Genomic DNA, 24170 nt, shown 5'->3' on the forward strand with positions numbered 1-24170 from the left:
AATACTCAAGTAAAATTAGAGACCGAAGTTAATCAGGTAACATGCCTACCTCCCATTTGGTTTGTTCTTACCTCTTTATTACTGGGTTTCCTTTATGTAGACTATTTTCCTGCATTTTGCATAAATAGTTGAAGCTAAAGCATCTTTTGATAATTTAAAGAAATGAACAAAAATATCTGTTTATAAAGAACTGACCGAAAGGATTTCTTGTGCATGTTTAAGTTCTGCAAACGTAATGAAAACGTCAAATCTTTTTACAAGAAGCTTGAAAGATAAAATGAGAAACAATACCAAAGAAATATCTGGGAGGCCCGAGGTCCACCCAGCCCCACAGGGGCTCCATAGAAGTAACCACTTCGTCTGCAACTGGAGGCAGCACATGCTCCCATGGGCTACTACCACTTTCAGCACCCAAAATACACTGCCTCCTGGAGCCAATAAGAATTCTATCTTATTTAGTACTGATCAGTTTAGCTAAAAAAAAAGAATTCTATTTTGAACACTCATCTATACTCACTTCCAAATTTGGGAACATTTGTAAGTGGAACTCAAAGCAGTAGATCTGGCTTTTAAATAAAAAGTTACATTTAAATCAATCTCTGCTCTTCATAAGCTAAATACCATTTGTCATTTTTCAGCCATCATTTGAGTTTCACCCACGCACCAGCCACAGATTCTGGGCCATGGTGAGGCTGTGGTCAGCCTGTTGTCTGGTCAGCTTGCTAAAGATAACCAGCTAACTTACTGGCTCAGGGCTAAAACAAAAAGAACACAACAGAGGAGCCAAAAAACATATTTTAAAAAATTAATGTTAAAAGATGGTGTAAAAAGGCTCATACTTTGAAATAAACTAAAATGTTCCCTGCAAGAGTAACTATGTCAGGATAAAAACAAACACATTTTTTTCTTTTATAGAAACTCTTTTTCACTAGTTGCAATACTTTGCTGAAGGGACCTTTGACTTCTCAATGGAAAGCAGCAATGTGAAATGGAAGCTGGGTGGGGAGCTCAGCCATGTGGCTCAGGAAAGACTGCTATTTACCCCTTTCAAACCAGGATAGAGGAAGTTTCTTCATCACTTCAGAAAGGATACTGATTTCGTTATCTCTCTGTTTTAGAATATCTCGTAGCTTTCTATATTCTTCTTCTTTCAATGGTTCTTGACAATCTCGGTCTTTGCTTTCAGAGAAGACTGTATTGTTTCCAAGGATCTTCTTGTCATTCAATAGTTTCTGTAAGATAAAATAAGAGCTTAGTATTCATATCTCTAGTCCAAATTTCTTTGTTTCTTTGACTCTTTTTCCTTTAACAATTCCCTGCACACATCAGGCATGTGTGACCTGCCTGATGCAGGTGCGACGTCTTTGTGATGCAGTTGCTTTTTTGGCTTGGCATGTTTTCTCCCTTCTACCTGCCTTCTTTCCCCTCCTCCTTCCTCAACCCCCTCTCCCCTATCTGATCTCTCCTTCCCTAAATTGGGAAATGCCTACTCAACATTATCTCCTCTTGGACTCCTTTCCCTTTCTCTATACATCATTCCACTTAATTCACACTTTTATTCTAGTACTTATCATGTATTGTGATTATTCTTTGTAACATCTGTCATCTCCATGACTTGCTTATTAAACTTTGTCTTATCTATACCTGGCCCTTAGTAACTCACAACAAATGTTTATTATCTTAACGAAGTATGCAAAAATACAAGCAAGCTCAAAGTAAAAGTGATTATATTCCCAGCCCCTTGTCATGAAAATTAAAACCTAAGGCAGAGAAAAACTGAAATATCATATGGGTATATCAAACTGCTGAAAAAATACAGAATGCAATTCTCTTGATATAGCTTGAAAATAACTTTTTAAAAAAATATGGAACTATTCTGTGTAGAAGGTAGAGATTCCTGACAAAAGAATTAGAAGTCCATGGCCTGAGTTTATTTATTGGAAGTAAGATACAATCTCTGAAGAAACTCAATGATAATCATACTATTAGTTCAAAGATCATACCATTTTCTGGACATGCAATGCTGGATCCTAACCTTCCAAGAACTGGTCAACTAGAAAAGTTTTTTTGCAGCTTGAACATGGCTGAAAATGGCTTCTATTGGGGAAACATTTAAGTTTACCTTTAAATGGTGAAAACAGTGTTGAACTTTACGCATATCCGCGCCAACCTCTAATCTACTCTCTGGATCCTGGTCTTCCAAAAAGGATGTTATTAGTTTTTCCAGCCTAAAAATACATAATGTATGAGAAGCAACTGTGAGCTAGAAGCTTTAAAAATTCTAATGGCATTATCTAGTTGGTTGACATTTAAAGTACAGGATATTGTTCCCACCTCTTTACAGAAGTACAGATTTGACTATAAAAATTAAGGGAAAAGAAACATTGACAAAGTGAAATTTGTAGTGAAGCAATTATTTGACTAATTTTCAGTGAATTTTCTTATGAAGCTTTCAATATAGAAATCATTTTATTTCTACAGTCCATCTATTCTAGCCTCTCTGAATTTCTATGCCCCTGTGCCTGGCTGCTGCATTGCTAGAAAAAGTAATGAGAATGTATTTTAAATTAATTTCACTAAAAATTCATGCGACTCAGCTTCAGCTGGCACCTCAGTGATGCCCCACTATTTTTTTAAATCATTCCAGGTGATCTTCTATTCTTCCCAGTGCCTATTCCAAATCTTTCTACAGCCCCCAAGCCTGCCACTACTCTTTCACTCTCTGTCAATAAAGTCACTTCTTTATTGGAGAAAGTCATGCAGACTCCTCTGTTTCCTCCTCCTTTGCTTCGGAGTGTCTCTGCCTCACTGTTCAGGCCCTCTTCCTGCTTTTATAGATTCTGGATGATATTCTTCCTCTTTCTCAAGGCCAGTTTCTCCCCGGGCTCTCTCTCTGCTTCTTCCAGGGCTTATCTAGTTAATTACCTCTTTTCCCTTAATCATCTCTTTATCTCCTCTCTATACTGACTCTTTCCTCTTTGCTTATAATCATGTTGTTTTTCCTATCCTAAAACAAAACAAAATAGAAATCAAAACACCTCCCTTTGGAGGGACCATCCAACCACTCTATTCTAAAGTCCTAGTTTGGCCGGGTACAGTGGCTCACACTTGTAATCCCAGCACTTTGGGAGGCCCAGGTGGGTGGATCACTTGAGGTCAGGAGTTCAAGACCAGCCTGGCCAACAGAGTGAAACCCCTTCTCTTCCAAAAACACAAAAACTAGCCAGGCAAAGTGGCACATGCCTGTAATCCTATCTACTTAGGAGGCTGAGGCAGGAGAATCACTTGAACCCAGGAGGCAGAGGTTGCAGTGAGCTGAGATTGTGCCACTGCACTCCAGCCTGGGCAAAAGAACAAGACCCCGTCTCAAAAAAAAAAAAAAAAAAAAAAAATTCCCAGTTTATTCATAGCACCACGTGCCAATGTAGCATTCTGGTACTTTGTATCAGAGGGAAATTCTTGGCTCTTATTTATCTTTGTGCTTCCCGTCCCCCTAACATTAGGTTCTCAACACAATTATGTTCACTAGTTACTGGATTCACTGCCATGGACATGATTCCCCTCTAGGTTGAGATGGAACTCTTAATAAGGAAGGTTTAAGGATGACAATCAGTATCTATGATGTTAGGTATCATAATACAGCAGCAGCATATCTTTCTAGGACTACTATGAAAATATTTGCATACTTTCAGCATCTTTTAAAACTGTATATACACATTTCTCTTCTGCTCTTACTATCAGCCCACTCAGATAAAATGTAATGATTTCTATCATAGAATAGTCTTAGATTTCATTTTTACCTCTTGTAATTTGTGACATGTGACAGCTATATATTTACAAGTGTGAGACAATTTATACTGTTACTTTTAAGGAGTTTCTTTAGGTGAAGAGATACTTATTTGCACTACTTGCTGATTGACATTGTGTTTCCTTTTGGATTAGAGCTTCAAACCACCAGATATACAGAGAGATTTATTCCTGATACATTTTTTAAAAAAATCATGTACATTATTATGAAAATACACGTTTATGAACAAAATTCCAAACAATGCAGATGTGAATATATTAAAAAGTGAAAACTCCTCCCACTCTCCTGCCACCATTCCCCCCTACATTTTTTAAAAAATTTGATACCTTGGGAAATCCACTGTTAACAGCTGAAATATATTATTCTTATTCTTAATGAAGCAGATACCTATATCTATATATTCATTTATATATTTTGGTTTGTTGTTTTTACAAAAATGAGATCATACTCTGAATAATGTTTTACACAATTATATTTCTAAAGAATTTATAGCAGATAAACTTCCCCATCAGTGCATACATAGTAGAGGTATTTCATTTCTAATGGCTATATAATATTCTACACTATGGATGTACTGTTCCTCTGTTGATGGACACTGGGGTGACATACTCATACAATTGCTACTTTCCTCTGTAACCCATGATGAGGCCTTGATCTACAAACCTGACTTAAAGAGGCTTAAAAAATAGTAATGTTTAGCTACTTGTATTTTCCCTGAATACGTAGCAGAAATTTTGAAATTTCGAAAATCACCGTGGGTTCTAGAATATACACTCATTTTCTGGAGTGAAAGCACTTTGTGATTTCCAGTGTCCATAAAATTTCTAGCAGACAATATTAAGTTGGAAATAATGGTTAATCAATTCTTTCTTCTTGCTTTTTCTTTAGAAAACAACTTCCGTATAGTTTAATCACAAGTATATATTCTAGGAAATGTTCTCTGAAGGAAGGCTGAAGTGGACTCCTAGCTCAGAAGGAAACCTCATAAGATACAAGCCTGCTGATGAGCTGGACCACTCACAGATTGCTCATGTGCACTGGGCTTTGGTATTCCATCAAGGCTCCTGTCCCACACAGCAACAGTGTAGAGTATAAGGAGGACCAGGGACATGATCCAAAGAAATGGGCAAGAACTTCTGTCTGAGTAAAAGAACTGATCGCTTTACTCTTTCTGGGACTTGATTAGTACATAACTAAGAATGAAGATCAGCCTTTTGATATGCTGTTTTGCTTTCAGCACTTGAGAACATAGAGATAAGAAACATGCTTGGTCTTTCCTTCATACATTTGATTTACTGTTGGATTTATTTTCTTATCAAGCAAGGACTTGGTCTAATAATTAAAATGCAGAAAAATGCTTAATTCAGATGTTTTTGTTGTACTCCTCTAGTAGTTGAGAGTGAACAAATGAACCCAAATTCCCCACATTTTCCTATCTACCAAAATAGTGTCCAAGTTTATACCTAGTCCCTGCTCCCTCTAAGGGGTCTCCCAGCTGCCAGAACTCTGCTGAACAGTGGAAAACTGTTTACAGAAAAGGCTCACTAAGGAGGTCAAGTGAGGACAATAAAGTCTATTTTTTAGGACAAGCCCAAGTCACCAAGAACTTTCCTTATTCTCCACTTACACTAGAAGAAAAGAAGGAAGAAAAAAGAATCCTAGGGGAAAGAGAAAAGAAATATACACCATTCAGTAACAAGAAATATTGTAGTAATTTAGTGTGTCTGAACACATGACCTCGCTGATGGTAGGTGATGGTTTGATGTTTGGTGACTATACAGATCTCAGCCAAATTGACTGCTAATGAAATACCTCTGACAGCCTGTGCCTTGGTTCAGCAACTCCATCATATTAGAAATTTTGATATCTGGCCACATAATTAGAACTGACCATATTTCCTAATATGTGCTTTTACCTTCTTGAGGCCACTGCACTCCCCTCTCTGCTCCTTATACTCCTTGTACAAAAAAAAAAAAAAAAAAGCTCTCTCTGCAGCCATATTTCCATAAAAATTTAGGTTTAATAGCATGAATAAAAAGACAAAGCAAGCTTCTCATCATTAATGACAGCCAACATTGAGCATGCACTAAATGCTGGACACTCTTCTGTGCTATTTGCATATATCATTTCCTTAATTTTTACAACAACCTATGAGAAAAGTACTATTATTATCCCCGTGTCGTAGTTGAGGAAACTGAAGCACAGAGATATTACATATCTTGTCCAAGGTCACACAGCAAGCACACAGGTAAAATCCAAGTTTTGAAGCACAATACTTACCATACTATAACAAAGTTACTCATGTATTTGAATACCATATTGGGTGATGTATTTCTAAAAGGGAGAACCCACACTTGCAAGCATTCATTGAGGAGGCAAATAGGTGGACGAAGAAGTGGGAAATAACTGAAAAGCAGTTGCTTAGATCTTAGCAAGGCCATGAACCCCCCTGACTTGTAATGGGAAAAAAAGTTGGGAAGGAATCAGAATGTGCTGTATTTGAAGATTAGTTAAATTAATTATGGCATAGCTATGTACATAGTTAAGCAGCAATTTAAGTGACGGCGAAGTGATGTACTTACTGACATTAAGAACACTCATACTATATATGGATAGCTTAATGATGAATCCCTCTGCAGGGATTCTGCAAGTACACTGTAACACACATAAGAAGACTGAAGAGACAAAAAGGAAGGAAAGGCAGGAGGGAAGGGAGAGAGGGAGGGAGGGGAGCAGATCAGCAGTCCTGAAATTTTTGGCCAGCTAGTTGTCTTTGGCTCAAGAACATTCATCATCTCCTGTTGAAAAAAGAGACCAGCGACCCAAGCTAACCTCACTCTTCTTCAATATTTTTATGATTATGTTATGTTTAACTGTTTTTAAAAATGAATTCATCATTTATACATTGAGTGTGATTAAGATGTTCTCATTATTCTCAAATAATCTTTGTTTGTAAAAAAAAAATATATGAACGTGTTCCTGTCAGCAGTGGGTTCTAGAAATTGGCTAGAAACCATATCTCTATGGCACTGGCTGTGGGAAAGTTGGGAGAAAAGAAGAGCGGGATATTAGAAACAAGAGCAAACCTAACCCAGGACATGGAAACGCTGGCTGTTTCCAAATAACTGGGACAGCAATGGGAGGTGTGCCCCAGGAGTGGGAGGGGAGCCTGGTGCTGTAACTGGGGCAAAGATAACAGAAGCATGCAGCAGCACAGTATTATTCTAGAGAATTTACTATAAACAAGGTTCGGGGGATGCAAAGCAATGGGACTGCATCCTCTGATATCAAGCTGGAAATAGTGAGGGGGATGAAAAATACCCCAGTTGGTGGGACAGGGCTTCCCTGTGGTAGAACCATGGAAATTGGTATTCCAGAGCTGATGGCTCTTAGCTCAACTGTCTCCTCACTGGTTTGGAGAGAGGATTTGATAGCTCGTTCCAGAAAGCTAGAAAGGAGTTCTGATTTATAAAACTAGCTTGTATTAATTATACCAAACACATATCAAAATCTGCCTCACTGCTCTCAATCATTTTGCCACTTAAAGATGGCTCCACTGAGGGTGAGTTGTCTCTGACAGGGTTAAACATGGGGATACTGACAAACTAAAGCTACATATTACCTGAGCAAAGATCGGGAAAAGAATGGGAGATAGTGACAAAGATATAAAAGGATATAAAGAATTCTTTTCTATGGCTGAATAATACTCCGTTGTGTACATACACCACATTTTCTTTATCCATTCATCTGTTGATGGACACAGGTTGATTTCATATCTTGGCTGTTGTGAATAGCACTGCAATGAATATGGGAGTGCAGATATCTCTTCTATACACTGATTTCCTTTCTTTTGGATATATACCCAGTAGTGGGATTGCTAGATTGTACAGCAGTTCTAGTTCTCGTTTTTGGAGGAAACTCCATACTGAAATCCTGTCATTTGCAACAACATATTTAGAAATGGAGGATATTATGTTAAGTGAAATAAACCAGGCTCAGAAAGACAAATATCACATGTTGTCACTCACACGCGGGAGCTAAATAAAAAATTAACTCATGGAGATAAAGAATAGAATAACAGTTTTCAGAGGCTGGGAAGAGTAGTGGGGAGAGAGGGGATAAAGAGAGGATGGTTAATGGGTACAAAAATATAGTTAGAAAGAATAAGATCCAGTATTCAGTGGCACAATGGGGTGACTACAGTTAACAATAATTTATTATATATTTCAAAATAACGAAAAGAGTGGAATTGGAATGTTCCTAACACAAATAAATGATAAATGCTTGAGGCAATGGATATTCCAATTCCTCTGATTTGATTATTACACATTATATGTTTGTATCAAAATATCACATGTCCCATAAATATGTACAACTAATATGTATCCATAATATTAAAAATTAAAAAAACTTTAGAAAGTATAAAAGGAAACTTGATAATTATTAACTTAAAGGAATATGATAACCAAATAGGAAGAATTGAGAGAATAGCTACACAATTTAAAAAATTGATTGTGGTAGCATAAGAAATATGGCAGAATGATTGGTTGAATGATCTTCATTCATCAACCCTCTGTGGGTTAAAACTTTCTCATTTGTAAAATGTGCAGGATAATACCATCTTTACACTATTAGCTTTATGAAATCAGATAATGCAAGGAACAAAGAGAGGATATGCCTGGCCTATTAAGGCTTTGCTATTCAACTGGACCAACTTTACAGGAATCGGCTATGAGACTTTTGAAAATATAGAATTTTCAGCTCCATCCCAGACCTCTTGGGTCAGAATCTACATTTAACAACATTCCCAGGTGATTTGCATACACACTAATGTTAAGAAGCATTGCAACAAGGCAACTGGTTATTGAATGTTGACACAAGAATACATAAACATCTTTTCAGTTTGGAACACCAAATAAAGATGTAACTGGAAATGTTCTGTGAAGGAGGAACTAACATCCCTTGATAGTCAACCATGTCCTGAGCACTGAGCTAGTGACTTTACACGTGTTTTCTTATTTAAGTGGAAAAAGAGCCCTTTAGGGACTATCATAGTCTGGTTCTCTTTATACCTGCCTTGTCCCAGTTATTTTATTATTACTTTCATTCAATATCCATTAAAACATGTCAGGCACTTTCACATATATTTTGTTATTCATCTGTACCATAAGCCTATAAATTATTATCACTCTTTCACAGATGGGAATAGGAAAGCTAAGAGAAGTTCAGTAACTTGCATATTGTCACTAAGGTAGGAAATTGAAACACTGAGATTTGAAAACAATTCTTTTGACTCAAGAATCCCCACTCTGTATTCATACCACAAAGATTCTCAGTCAATTCAGAAAAGTGCTTTCCACATGCCATAATCTCTGACATACTATATTTGTATTTTCAATTTAGAATCTTCCTGTGAACTTTTAACCAGGAAAGACGCAAACAACATAGTTAATGAGAATATCAAATAAACATAATGAGATCATCAAATAAATAGTAAATGGTCTGCCATATTTTAAAAAGAGAGTTTTTAACAGGCTGAAATGGTAGGGGGCAAAGGATGGGCTTCTTTTTGGGATGTGGCCCTTTAAAACATACAATATTGAGATAGCAGGTGATGCACAAAAGGAAAGTTCAGATAACAATAAATTCACCATTACGATTAACTACAGAACTACATAATCCACCAAGGACATGAAAAGCTGAAGGCTGAGATTGTGCCAATAGGACTACGACCAAAGGAAACTATACAAAAATTTTTCAGGGTCATTAGTTTCATGTTTGCTTTTTCTGAGATTCTGCTGAAAGAATCAATTCCAATTGACTTAAAAGTAGTCACTTCAAGAGTTTTTCCTTTTACAGTTTCCTGGTCTGTGTCAGGTATTATATACATTATATGCTCCCCTAGCCCTAACCAATTAGTGAAAGACATGGACCCTTACATACAAGGAATTGAGTTCAATGTCAGCAACTCTGTTGGCATGAGCTCTTTTTTTAAATAACAGTAGGAGGCCAGAAAGTTCACGGTTTTGGTGATGCAGAGGAAATTCCTACAGAGTTTTCCTTCTGTAGGGTGAATTCATCTCAGTAATGCATATTTCCTTCACCTCCACAAAAGCACAGTCATGTAGTACCTCAAATGTAGAAATGCACAACTTCTTGATACTTTTAGTGATTTGAAATAGCAAATGTGAATAATCAAAATTAAAATCCAGACAGGTTTGCCTTTTTAATGGTGAAGATAAAGCCTATTTATAGGTGCATGTACGCATTCATGGCCAGGTACTTCTGTTCACAGAATTTCAAAAACTATTTTGAAATAATTTTTAAATAAACTAAGACAACTTTAAAGACAGTAGGGCATATTTTACAAGGTCCTTTAAATGCAATGATGAAGGGTTTTGAAAAGTTATACAATTGGTTTTGTTTTTCTCAATCCAGATTTTCATATATCCAATTTACTTAAAGGCATATATATCTTATGACTAAACATTTTAACTTCAGTAGGTAGAGATGGGCTCAGGAGTCTAGAACAAATGTAAATAAGAGATGAAAATAGCTGGCCTGGCTGAGGAGAAGCAGAGGCTGGGCCACAGGCACTGCTGCCCCTGGGGACCTTAAGTAGGATACGAGAAGTATTTGAGACTCTCACCACCAAGCTCCCACCACTTCTGTAGGAGGCCAAGGACAGCATGCTTGACCTCAAGCTGGCAGCTGACACCCTATCTGTGTGCCAGAAACCGCAGGTTTACAGCATTACCAATGTATTGGAAGGCATAGGGCTAATGGAGAAAAAAAAATCCAGGAACAGCATCAGTGGAAAGGCAGGGGGCCTGGCTGAAATAGGGCTGGAGATTGCAGACAAGCTGACGGAGCTCAAGGCAGAGATCGAGGAACCGCAGCAGCAGGAGCAAAAACTGGACCAGCACAAGGTGTGCGGGAAGCAGCACATCTGGAACATCATAGCTGCTTGGTCTATGTGACTCATGAAGACATGGGTAGGGGCTTTGCTGGAGACACCCTCCTACCATACCGGCCACACAGACCCTGCCTGGTACCAGCCTACAGGCACCCATCCCAGAAGTCCCCAGTGGGCAGCAGTATGAGATTCACCTGAATAGCCTGAGTGGCCCCTTCAAGGCTGGTGAACAAGGAGGCATGGAGCTCACCACCTGTGGCTGTGCCTATGCCGCCACCCTCCAGAGCCCACCTGCTGTCTCTGGCCCTCCATCTCTGCCCAAGGCTTCCCTGTTCCATCTCCAGGAAACCTCACATGCAAGTAGGACTCAGTTGACCACCCCTTACCGCTGACCCTGACAGCTCCGGAGCCCAGTGGTGAGCTGAGCTCACTCCCGCTGGGCCGGCAGCATGAGACACTCGCCCCCTGCAGTCTTCTTCCCTGCTGGATAGCAGCAGCAGCAGCAAAGATACAATGCATCAGAACCCAACCCCTCCATCTCCTTTGAACCCCTCAAGACAGACCCTACAGGCATTCTGGAACTCCCTGAAGAGCTGTCACTCTTGGATCTCACACAAGAACACACAAGCTCAGAGCTGCTGAAGGCATTGATGTTTTCAGAAGTATTCTCCCTCCTCCTCCATCTTTCTCCATCTGCCAAGATCATGGTTACACCTACAACCTGGATGAGAGTCAGGGTGTCTGTGACCTCTTTGATGTGTCTATTATCAGCCTCTGACTGACAGGGACATGTCCCGTGTGGCTGAGACACAGACTGTCTGACCTGGAGGCTGCCTGGGGACCAACCCGTACCCCATCACTACACAGCTTGAGAGCCACAGGCTCTGGACTTCTCCCAGCCCCCCTTCACTGCACAGTTCTGGCCACAAATCCCACTCCTGCACCAGCACCTGTACTGTCTTAGAGAGCAGGGGAAGGCTCCAGCCCCCTGCACCATGAAGCCAAAGTGTTTGCCTCTCCTTTTCTGGGGCTTTCCCCACCTCATGTCCTCCTGGAGCCCTCCCCAAGCCCAGTTTGGCTGACACCTAGTGACACAGAACCTAGGACCCACATTCCACCTCCCAGGGCAGCTCGTCCAGCCCAATGTCCTGCTCCAGCCATGCCCCTCCCCCTATACCCATATGGCAGGGGAACTGGATGCTGGCCAGCATCACCCCAGCCTCTTTTGCTGCCCCCCACCCTCTGGCCTTACGGCTCCTCCTGGACTTCTTGTGTATGCTACTCTATTGGGCCCTCAGCCCCATGTACCTGTAGGGGGTAGGAGTAAGGGTGGGGGAGGGTGCTAACAGAATGGAACAGAGGTCTCTAGCTAGGACTCTGGGTGGCTCAATCCCTGAGGATTGGCCTAACCTCCCACGGTCCCATAGCCTCCCACTCATTTCCATTTATTCATTTACCTTTATTTAGAGCCATTTGCAGAGAGTTAGAAAGATTTACAGTAATGAGGCTGGGTGCAGTGGCTCATACCTGTAATCCCAGCACTTTGGGAGGTTGAGGCAGGTGGATCATTTGAGGCCAGGTGTTTGAGACCAGCCTGGCCAACATGCTGAAACCCCGTCTCTACTAAAAATACAAAAATTAGCCAGGTGGTAGCGGTGCACGCCTGTAATCCCAGCTACTCGGGAAGCTGAGGCAGGAGAATCACTTGAGCCTGGGAGACAGAGATTGCGGTCAACCAAGATCACGCCACTGCACTCCAGCCTGGGCGACAGAGTGAGACCCTGTCTCAGAAAACAAAAACAAAACCAAAAAAGATTTATAGTAATGAATGAATTCTTATATAAGGATTATTTTTATACTTTTTGCAGCAAAAGGAAATTGTAATATTTGTACATGTCTCAGTGAGTGAAGATCACGCCTACGGCTGAAAAACAAGAGAAAAAAATGAGACAAATTTATCAATCCATAGATACTAACAACTCCTCTTTCAATTCTACGTGTATCTTTTTGAACTTCTTTTTTTCTGTAGGCAAACGCTATGTTGATTGTGTTTAACGTTAACACAAGTACACTCGTCTACATAAGTCTATAATCAACAAGAAACTGACTTACAGGACAGAGAATGGTGGTGGGAGTGGAGACAGGGAGTCAGTGAGCAGGAGATCTAGCGGCAGGAAAATGTGGAAGATAAGCCACATTCAGGAAGGGGGAAATGACAATCAACAGAAACAAGGTTTTAGAGAATAGAAGAGGCCTCCCATCATCATGACGAAGGCTGCACGAGCTGTGAAAGAGAAGGTGAACTGGCTTCAAAGCTGACAAGAGTGTAGTAGAGCGATAGCTACCCAGGGAAAGGACTGGGCAAAGAGGCAAATCTGAGACTGTTGAGAAGCCACCAAAGCAACCCCTGTGACCGGAACAGGGGCCAGAGATCAAGTCTGCGGATAAGGAATGAGAGGCAAGATGGCAGGAGGGAGAACAAGGTCAGGAAGGTGGGAAAAGGTGGGAAGGAGTGGAGAGAAAGACGGGCCTCAAGTGGATAAAACTAGAGCACACCTTTGGGAAAGAGGTTTATTGGGAAATTTGGGAGAATAAGGGCCAGTTGGAAATGGGCTGGCCCTACCAAAGCTATTTATCTCCATGGTTAAAGTTTCCAAACTACGGAGTTTCCTGACAGTTCGTTAATTTAATGGAGTTGTGGAAGCTTTACCCATCCTTTGCTCCAAATCTCTGAACTTTTTTTTCTATGGTTCTGTCTTGTATGAAATTAAATTTGTAGACAACATTGAAGTTTAGAAACATACATTTTTTTCAGCTGGTTCCTTTAGCTGAAATTTTTAAATAACAGCCTTGGTTTATATATGAAAATGCAGAACATACATATATATGTGCATGTATATGTGCATATATATGTGCATATATATGTATATGATTATATACATAGATATAAAATTAACAGAAAACTTGTAAAAGTTTTAAAAGACATATTAAAAGGATTTTCTTATGTAAAAATGCAAAGTAAATCCTTGTGGGAAGGTTTCCATTTGATAAAAAATAATTTATTTTATCCTGTCATATGGAAAATAGTATATAGCTGTTTGGAAACGTGTTCATGTAATATTAAATCTAAAGCAAGCATATGCAAATTGAATCATACATTATCATTGAGTTCTGTATTAATTGAAGATGGGTTTACAAGGTAAAGACAGATCTTAGGATGCAATAAAATCATGATAAAGAGTATTGAAAACCTAAGTGTTTAAAAGAAAATGACCATGAAATTGTTAAAACAATGATGCAGGACCTACATAAAGGAAAAGTGCAAATTTAGAGAGCAAATAAAGAGGACAAGAACACACTGGGAGTTTTAGTATGTTTCTGAATGGGAAGATGCAGGATGGTAATCTCTCCTTGAATTTAACAATAAAAAAGTAAACCTAATAAAAATCCCACTGCAATTTTGTTTTCCAGAAAAAAATACATATACAGAGAAAACCCACAAAATTTTGTATATTTTTTTTGGACGGAGGGGTCCACAAATCCTCAAATTCAATACATGAACATTTGTATAGAAAGCGCATAGAACCTCTGCTGGAGATGTACACATACACAGATATAGAAAGACGTCACAATTAAATGAAAAACACAAGTTAAAAACCAGCAAATAAAGGATGAGTCCATTTTTATTAAAATATATATTTATATGTATTCATTAAAAATTTTGATGGATTACAACCAGTAATAATACTTTTTTTTTTTTTTTTTTTTTTTGAGACGGAGTCTCACTCTGTCGCCTGGGCTGGAGTGCAGTGGCGCGATCTCTGCTCACTGCAAGCTCCGCCTCCCGGGTTCACGCCATTCTCCTGCCTCAGCCTCCTGAGTAGCTGGGACTACAGGTGCCCGCCACCACGCCTGGCTAATTTTTTGTGTGTGTTTTTAGTAGAGACGGGGTTTCATCGTGGTCTCGATCTCCTGACCTCGTGATCCGCCCGCCTTGGCTTCCCAAAGTGCTGGGATTACAGGCTTGAGCCACCGCGCCCGGCCAATACTTGTTTTCTTTGGTGAAATCACAAGTGATTTCTATCCCCCCTTTCTTTTTTTTTTTGCCCATTATCACTTTTGTACAATGAATGCGAATTGTTCACAAAATAAAAAATCATAAAACTCTTACAACTCTCACAACTCTCAGAGCAAAGTTTAAAAAACTCAAAAGGTAAAATTCTAAAATATATTATAAATTATAAAAACATATCATTTATAACTATTCAAGTTACTTTCCTTAAGCTATAGGAGAGAGATATACCATACTTGCTGTTAGGTTCATGAAACGAACTCCACAGTGAAAACCCAAAGCTGTTCCTTCTGTTGCTTCCAGACGGGTTTGATTTGTTGATATGATCTAATTACTTATTTTATGGTCCTGCTTACAGTGGTTGGTGACTATTTCTGTGTTTGTTTATCCATCCTTTGTGCAGGCTATCAGGAACCAGGTGTTAGGCATTGATGTAATTTATTATTTCCATAAGTGCACATTTTCACACTGTGGGTTTTCTTTAAGTGGTAGAACCCATATAAAACTGTAATTAGAATAAACATTTGTTTCAGGAAGTCTTAAAAATATCCAGCTCTACATATACAAAAAGTTTTTCTGTGAAAAGCATACTGGGGAAAGCAAGAGAGAGAGACAAATATTCTTGGTTGTGATGAAGGGTCCCATTCCTTGTTTTAAAGAATTTCCTGGAGCTCACAAAACCCAAAGAGCAAGGAACATTAACACAGAGAAAGCATTAAATAACCGAAAGAATAAAACAGTATGTTCATGTTTTCACACTCAAAACTTTCTAATTTAGAAGCAAGTACTCGGACTTCTGATGAAAGAGCTGTCTAGGCCAAAAGAATCCAGCATATCAACCATAGTCCAACAAACGGAATTGCTATTTATGCCTCATCCTTTTTAAATTTGCTTTTGCTATTCATTCATTTGGCCTATTAGAACCCAAAACACTGAATTAAACTTTAGGAGAATAGAATAATCATTAAAATACAGAAACATCCCCGAGATGGAGACAGGCCTTTTTAATCATATGAGATAACTATTTCTTAAGAACTCAAATGCTTCCATAAACTACCCAAGGATAATTAATACAAGCTGTAGACCATGCTTTTAGTTTTGGTTTTAATATCTTCAAAATGTAGTATCAGGACCAAAAACACTTTGTACCAAAGTGGAGAAATTTCATCTGTAGTGAATTATATTTCATGAATGAGTTCAGAGATCTGATTTCTTATAAAATGCAAGAGAGCCATTAATGACCTCTGGGATATTTAATCTACAAAGTTTAGGTTATTGCTTTATAGACAGCCATTATTAGAAGCTGGTAAGAAGGAGCCTAGGAGTCAAGAGATATGAATTCAGGACTAAGTTAGCAGATAATCTGTTAACTTTTTTTTTAAAACTGCCCGATTACTTGGGCCTCCCCTCTTCAGGTGGTGTGAATTAATCATTTGGTAAATACTGATCACGATGCAGGATGTTTCTCAATTCTCAACCACTGGGACATTTTAGAAAAGGACTATATTTGAATTACATGACTTCTGCAACATGTCCCTAAAATGACTATTTTCCACAAAGAATACAGAAAAGGTGCTTCCTCAGCCCACGTTATCAGTAAACAAAATGAGCTGAGATGGCCAGGTAGGGATTGCAAAGATGAATTAAATTTGCTTAAATTTGCCATTGCATATAGGGAGAGTCTAACAAGACAGGGAATAAAAAAATCAGTAATATGCTGTCTCATTTACATTTATTCAGAGCATTTATTGACTGCCTATTGTCAACCAGGTGTTGGGTATATAAAGATGAATAAAACACATCCAAGTCTATCCACCTTAACTTCCCTTGGATTTTGGCCTTTGAAAACCTTTGAGGTTGTGTTCAGTGGTACTTTAAAAAAAAAAAAAAGGTATAACTGCAAATATCAACTAATTGTTTTTAAGGCAAAACTATTCATCAAATTATGCAAATAAAAATATAAACTCTGATCATATAAAACAAAGCTAAAATAAGGTTGCAAATATTGCATCAGACATATTTATACAAAAAATTATTTGTTATTTACTTGAAATTCAAATTTAATGAGGCATCTTGTATTTTTAGTTGCTAAATCTGGCCACCCTAAGCTGAAAGCCAGAAAGCCTGCAGGCATTCCAGCTTGGAGCTGACCCAGTGGGTGCTCACTGCTGGGATGTGTAGACCCAGGCATGCAGAAGGGCCTCAACAACTGCTCTTAGTCAATAACTCATTTACTAGTAATAAATTGAAGCTAGGCCCAGTGCTGCTGCTCTTATTCTGAAAGAATAAAACATAGCGCAAGCATTGCCCACAGCATCTAAATGTTTCCCCACTAATAATATACTACATTTTCAACTGATTTTAAAGCTAATAATTCAGAGAGCTATAAAACTGTTTAGAACACTTAGGGGGCCAGAATTTGTGAAGACTGATTTTCTCAGGCAAGAATCCAACTTGATAGAAATCTTTGTAGGTCACATCACTTCTCTGGATCTGTTTACGCATCTTTAAAATAAGGAAGCCAGACTTAACGGTTTTACTCATATTGATTCCTCTATCTGAAATGTTCTCCCTGTCCAGCTTTGCTTTTCTAAATCTTGTCTTGATTCACGAGTCTGCACATCCCTGATCTTCCCAGTCAAAAGTAATTTCTATTCCCCGCAATTACCCCGGCACTTCTCTTGTGACAGGTAGAATTTTGACTTTATATTATAGATATTCACATACTTGTCTCACTTACAAGATTGAAGGTCTCTGAGGCCAGAATTTGTCATTAATACATCTTTGCAACCCCACCCTTCCATCCCAGCTCATTTGGGCTAAGTACCTTTTCTGTGTTCTCTGTGGGAAATAGCCTTTTTAGGGGCATTTTGCAGAAGTCATTGGCTGAGCATTTTCTGATTCAAGACAGACTCTCTAAAATTTTGTGCTTTGTACTAATCTGAGCAGTAGCAAATAGGAGTAGAAATAGCCAAAGCAATGAAAATACTGTTGCATACACTCCTGAGATTGTGTAATTGCAGTAGGAAGTCTCTGCATTATGAAAGGCTGACTGGGGGCACTTATGGACTACGCAGATAATCTGCCTTTGCAATACAAGCAAGGATCAGCATCAAACCAGAAAGCATGGCCAGCATGAGTGCACAGCATGCACCTGAGTCAGAAAAGGCAGAACCAGACCATGAAAGAAAAAGCACCTAAGCAAGAGTCACAAGAAACGTTACACTAGTAGAGAATTGGCAGCTAAAACTAGTCCTACACACTAAATTATTACAAATCTAGATTGCATTGAATATTTATGAAAGTGAGTTTAAGTCATAAAGTATTTTTCACGAAAAGAAAACTGAGAATGTTAAAAGGAGAATATTAAACTCAAGCCGTTTTTGTTTTTTTTTTTGAGAGGGAGTCTCACTCTCTCACCCGGGCTGGAGTGCATTGGTATGATCTCGGCTCACTGCAACCTCCGCCTCCCGGGTTCAAGAGATTCTCCTGCCTCAGCATCCTGAGTAGCTGGGATTACAAGCACAGGTCACCACGCCTGGTTAATTTTTTTTGTATTTTCAGTAGAGATGGGGTTTCACCATGTTGGCCAGGCTGGTCTTGAACTCCTGACCTCAAGTGATCCGCCTGCCTTGGCCTCCCAAAGTGCTGGGATTACAGGTGTGAGCCACTGCGCCCAGCCAACTCAAACCTTTTATGCACAAACATTGAGAAACCTTTGCTTTCCTAACTCAGCAAGGAAACATGATGCTTTAGAGGCTGAAAGCCCAGCTCAGCCAAGAAAGTTGTGAAATGGGCCTGGGGAAACCATGGGCAGGACAGGGTTATCGGGCAGTCCCCAAACAGGAACCTGTGTTTACAAGGTTTGGCATGAAGTGCTCTCAGGGCTTCTTACCAGCCATCTGAGCTTCTAGTTGTGTAACTGCTCAATGAAAGCCACATGAGAAATGTTTCTGTGAAATAAGTGATACTGACTGAAACAAGAAGTCCCCTATGTATCTGCTACTCTTCTTTGGCTGATGACAATGAATAATGAAGCAACAAACTTTGGGAAAGTCAGACATTTGACCCAAAGTGTGGCTAATAAGAAAAATTAGGCTCTGTCCTGTGTTTCTTAGTAACAACCTCATAGGTTAGTGGCCCCATGATTACTTGAACTGTGAGGAATTTCATTATTGGCATGAACTCATGAGTGTTATCAGCTGTGGTCACTTCTACATAAACTGTCTGATATTAAAACAAGCACTGGTTAATATACTTCTAACATACCCAAAGTGAGTCAAAGACAGTGGGTGGATATCTACTTTATGGACCTATTCTCTGTCTTAGTAGAAGCAAGTCTTCAGAATGAAGAGGGGGATATATTTCCCTACCAGAGGAGACATGAGTCCTTTTCTTGCTTCCTATTGGATATCCCAGAAAATATCATTTCTATAGGACATACCTAGAATGAAGGAACCACAGTGAAGAAAATCCAGCATTCCAGACAGGCCTTAGTTTCTGATACTGAACAACACACGCCAATTGTAGAATACCACTTGCATTTTGCCACATAAACTCCTTAGAAGAAGGATTTAAGTTTAAGTCACCACTGTAAACCTCACACCTTTATGGTTCAGGGGTCACAAAAGAGCAGATTTGGAGACAGACCAAACAGGATTCAAATTCTGACTATGCATCTAGTTAGCTGAATGTTATTTGCCTCATGAAGTTACTGGGAAAATTCTATTAGACTGTGTATATTAAATGTCTAATATAAAATGTCTAATCCAATGCCTACTCGCAAATGCTCAATAAGTGGCATTTATTTATACCATAATTATGAACATTTGCTGAATGATTTGATTATAACATGAAAAACATTATGAGGTAGAGAATATTTCATGTCTGTACTTTAACATAATTTTAAATATCTTTATTTTGCCTGATCACAAAGTAATGCATGTTCATTGCAAAATGTTTAGCAAATAGAGAAGACAGGCTGGGTGCGGTGGCTCACACCTGTTGTAATGCTAGCACTTTGGGAGGGCAAGGTGGGCGGATCACTTGAGGTCAGGAGTTCGAGACCAGCCTGGCCAATATGGTGAAACGCCATCTCTACCAAAAATACAATAATAAGCCAGGTGCAGTGGTGCACACCTGTAGTCCCAGCTACTAGGAAGGCTGGGGCAGAAGAATCGCTTGAACCCAGGAAGTGGAGGTTTCAGTGAGATCGCGCCACTGCACTCCAGCCTGGGTGATAGAGTGAGGGAGTCCCTGCTGCAAAAAGAAAAGAAAAGAAAATTTAGAAGACAAAAGATTACTCTATCCTGGAACCCAGAGATAATACTGTAAACTTTTGGTGTTTATCTTTCCAGACTTGTTTGTAAACACATATACACACATATATTTCTCATCTATGTACACAGCATACACATACATGTGTATTTTTCATCACAAAAGTGAGATCATAATATTTTATAAAACTAACAGTATAGTTTGGACATATTCCCAGATCAATACGTAGATACATGTATATATACGTAGATAATATATGCATATTATTTATATATGTATGTCTTCATTGACATGGATAACTGTTGCATTATGTTCCATAAATGTACCATAACCCAATTCTGTATTATAAATGGTTTGTGATAAATATCTTTGTACCTGTGTCCTTAGGAACAAATTTCTAGGAGTAAAATTGCTGGACCTGAAAGCACACCCAGTGAAAGAGTTTGTATAAATGCTTTTCAGGGCTGCCCAGCAAGTGGCAACATGCTAAAAATTTTACACAGGACTTGCCCCAGGCCTCAGGAACAGGCGTCCCTGTCTGGCACTGGCCCCATTCACTCCACTAGCTGTGTAAGAGCTCATTATAACCTCACCAACTCAGGGTCTCATCGCCTTTTTCATTTTTACCAATAAGGTTGGCCAAAAATTGCACCTCATTTTAATTTGCATTTCTTTGATAATTAACCAGTTGTTTCTTGATGGTTACTTGCTTTCTCCAAACTTACAGGAAAAGTTAGACTATCAGGGAACATAAGAAAAAGTGACATGCAGGAAAAAGACGAAACTTGTGGCTGCAAATTTCAATTTGGGTTTCAGACTAAATAGAAAAGTAAGTATACAGTCCTGTACTCTGCCCAACACATGCTAGTTGACTGATCTGGAAATCACGCTGATGAGCAAAGCAGCTGAGAAGCTCTAATAGTGGGAGGTGGGCTCACGAAAAAGAAGGGGAAATCTGATTTCTCCAGGAAACTGTGGAAATGATACAACAGGCAGTAGCTACCTTGACCGTAACAATGACAAATTTTTGAGGATGTGGTAAAAGTCGTAAGTGTGCTCAGTTAATGACAAACACGGAGGGAACCACTGGGGAAACTGGGTTTGAAGGATGGGAAGGAGAATAAAGAGTACTTTGAGGAATAGAGTAGGAAAATATGCAGTCATGTTATCACTGAGTTTAGCTTCTTAGAGTTAGGTTTCTAGAACTAGGACAAATTATTTGTTAGGCCAATCAGGGCAGGCTGAGATCAGTCCTTGGGCTGTCTTGGGGAATGTTTGTCTTTTTGCCTATAAGGATATAAAGGCAGGCAATACAGCCAAGCTTCTACAAAAGAGCCTGTGAACACCAGAGGCAGAGGTGAATGCTCAAGCTAGGGTTAATATGAAGAGGGAATGGGGGATAGTTTCATGAGGTATCTTACATTTTATCTTGATGTGCTTTTGCTGTAAGTTGGATGTATACTGCGAACACAGATTCATGTGCTATTTGGAGTCAATGCTCCGTTATGTTGTGCCCAACTAGAAGGCTCTGCCAAACTACCATTTTTTAATAGGTGTAAAATTTAAAAGAAGTAGAATTTATCCCAATGCTTAGCCAAATACAAAGATAATACCATTTCACAGACCAATGAATAACACGAATTATCCTTATTCCATTTGGAAGCATTGTCTACTTTATCAGCACTAGGAAATCCTACACTGGGGTTCCTTAACAAAAGGAAAACTTTGGATTTTTCTTACAAGTTCTCAAATCTTTATCTGAATGTCAGAGGGACAAGTATCCATACTGTACTGAGAAGAGAGCTGAAAAATAAAAGCAAAGTGTCTAATTCTAGATTTGGTGGCAGTTCTGAGAGAGCGTAGGCTTGCTTTGACATTGCATATGGACAATTCTTGAAACATGTCATTTATTTTCATTTTATTTTTAGACACTTGATCTATACAGACAGTTATTTGGATAATTTTCTTTCATTAAGTTCTTTGTGCTCCTGATCTTTATTGCTCATTTTGTATATGATCATTTACTTGTCTAAATTTTAATTTTTATTCTTCTTAATAGCAGATGCCATGCTTACTCATATGGTCTTTCTAGGCAGGCACCAGGCTTTATGATTCTTCTGCTTCTTTGACAGCTCTAGCAAAGTACTGCCGGTACTCAATAATCCTCAGGGACTGATAATTAAGGCCTCAAGACAGATCCAAATCTCCATTTTTCGCAAGCCCAAGGAATCAAATAGGAGGATAAATCTCAACACCTCCTCTTCCAAGTCTCAGGGTATGATGCTAAGACAAACTGTTCTCTCAGAACTCTCTTTAGCCGCAGGTTTGTAAGCAAATGAGATAGGTGAGAAGATACACCGAAAGGTTAAGTTCTTCACTAATACAAAAATTTGGCACCACCTCCTACCTCAAAACAAAGCAAACAAAACAGGTGAACAAACGAAATCCTTCTCAGTATCAACAATAACAACAAATCTCAATTCATCTTGCCCATTTATAAGACTGAGTGATATTCACAATTTCATAAAACATTTGAGTATTTTTAGTACAACTATTATACAGATGTTGAAATGCTAAATTCAGAAAATGGAAAACAGGAGGTTTCGTTGACATGTCCAGTTTTGAAAGAACAGACAGTTCACAATAAACACAACTAGGCAGTACCTGAAAGAAGCATTAAGGTATTAAAATAAAGTATCCCTGCTGAACTTCTACAGAGAGATGCAGAGAATTCCAACTGGCATGCATCCTGAAGAAGACGGTGAAAGAGAAAACAGGGGCCTGGATTCCACATCTCGATGTTGGACATAACATTGACAAGTCCCTTGCAAAGTCATCTAGGGGAAAAAGTCTTCACCACCCTCACTCAAGCCCAAAGTGGCTGCCTTTCACTTCTGGCATGTTTCTCATACACTCAGATATGAGTATGTGCATATACATGTTGCTTTCTTTTTCCTGTCTGTATCTTTTAGAAAGTCTACAATGAGTACATATTACTTATCCACTTATATATATTACATCATATAAACATACATGCATTTGCAAATTTTTAAAAAAATCACTTTATTTTAAATAAAATGTAATGTTTATACATCAGCTCTTTTTATGATTCAGGCTGCTACTTCACTTTTGAATTTCCAAATATCTTAAAGGTTTCAGCAAACATCTATTCAGGGAGTATGTGGAACTCTGTTATGGTTAAGAGTGTGGACAGTAAGATGCAAAGCAAATAGCTCCAGTTTGGAAGCATTTTATGGACATTCCATTCTGGCAATTTAGAGTTTTTGTTTTGTTTAGCCTTTTAGATATACAATCTTATATCAACTGTCTAAGAAAAGCACCACTTTGAAATGACTAATTAACAATATACAATATTACAGTCCAAATATACAAATATCATACAAATGTTAATGATGAAAATAATTTGAAGATTCCAGAAGCAGATGTAATTTAGATCTCAAAACCAACTACATATATTGCACAATAAATTGGTATATGCCAAGAGAGAACATTTGCTTTTAATTAGCTGTGAAATTTAGTATAAAAGTAGAGTAAGAAAAGCATTTTTTTCCGAGGTTCATTAATTAAATGAAACAATTTTTTTCTGTCACTTGGAGGTGTAAAATCAGCAAATGACATTAATTCTTTTAAGAATGACCTTTAATTTTCTGTAGAAATTTTAGTAAATACAGCCAGGTAAAAATAACCAAAAAAAATCACTTGTAATTTCAGTAACAATTTTATAGTTTTTTCTTCTGGCACTTTTTCTTCCTGTGGGCATGCATGAGTGTATGTTCTAAAGAGGGACATTAAAACATGATTTGCTTCTTTGTTTTCCAGTAGAAAAGCTTGAAAAGACTTCTATAAACGAAGTAGATTCCTCAGCAATAATAAAAATTGTTTCAAGGAATCATAGTAACAGGTAACACTGATGGGGCGCTTGTGGGCCTGGCATTGTGTTCAGTACATAACATGAATTACCCCATCAATCCTCGTAAGAGCCTGGTGATGTGGGTGCCATTACTACTCTCACACAAAAGATGAGTAACAGATGCATGGAGATGATATAAATGCTCATGCATGATGAAAATATTGAG

At 38.7% G+C, this 24170-nt stretch overlaps 1 protein-coding gene across 2 annotated transcripts in view; it reads right to left on the reverse strand.

The window, feature by feature from the left end:
- KIF6 (kinesin family member 6) overlaps positions 1-24170 on the reverse strand; it is a 373885-nt gene that overhangs the window by 194333 nt on the left and 155382 nt on the right. For both annotated transcript variants that reach the window (XM_058432302.1, XM_032141106.2), the window contains exons 11-12: positions 2123-2228; positions 1094-1232 (exon numbers count right to left, since the gene is read on the reverse strand). In XM_058432302.1, the coding sequence (XP_058288285.1) occupies positions 1094-1232; positions 2123-2228 (245 nt within the window). The remainder of the gene's footprint in view (positions 1-1093; positions 1233-2122; positions 2229-24170) is intronic.

Source organism: Hylobates moloch, unplaced genomic scaffold, assembly GCF_009828535.3.
Source record: "Hylobates moloch isolate HMO894 unplaced genomic scaffold, HMol_V3 SCAFFOLD_20, whole genome shotgun sequence".
Lineage (NCBI taxonomy): Eukaryota > Metazoa > Chordata > Mammalia > Primates > Hylobatidae > Hylobates > Hylobates moloch.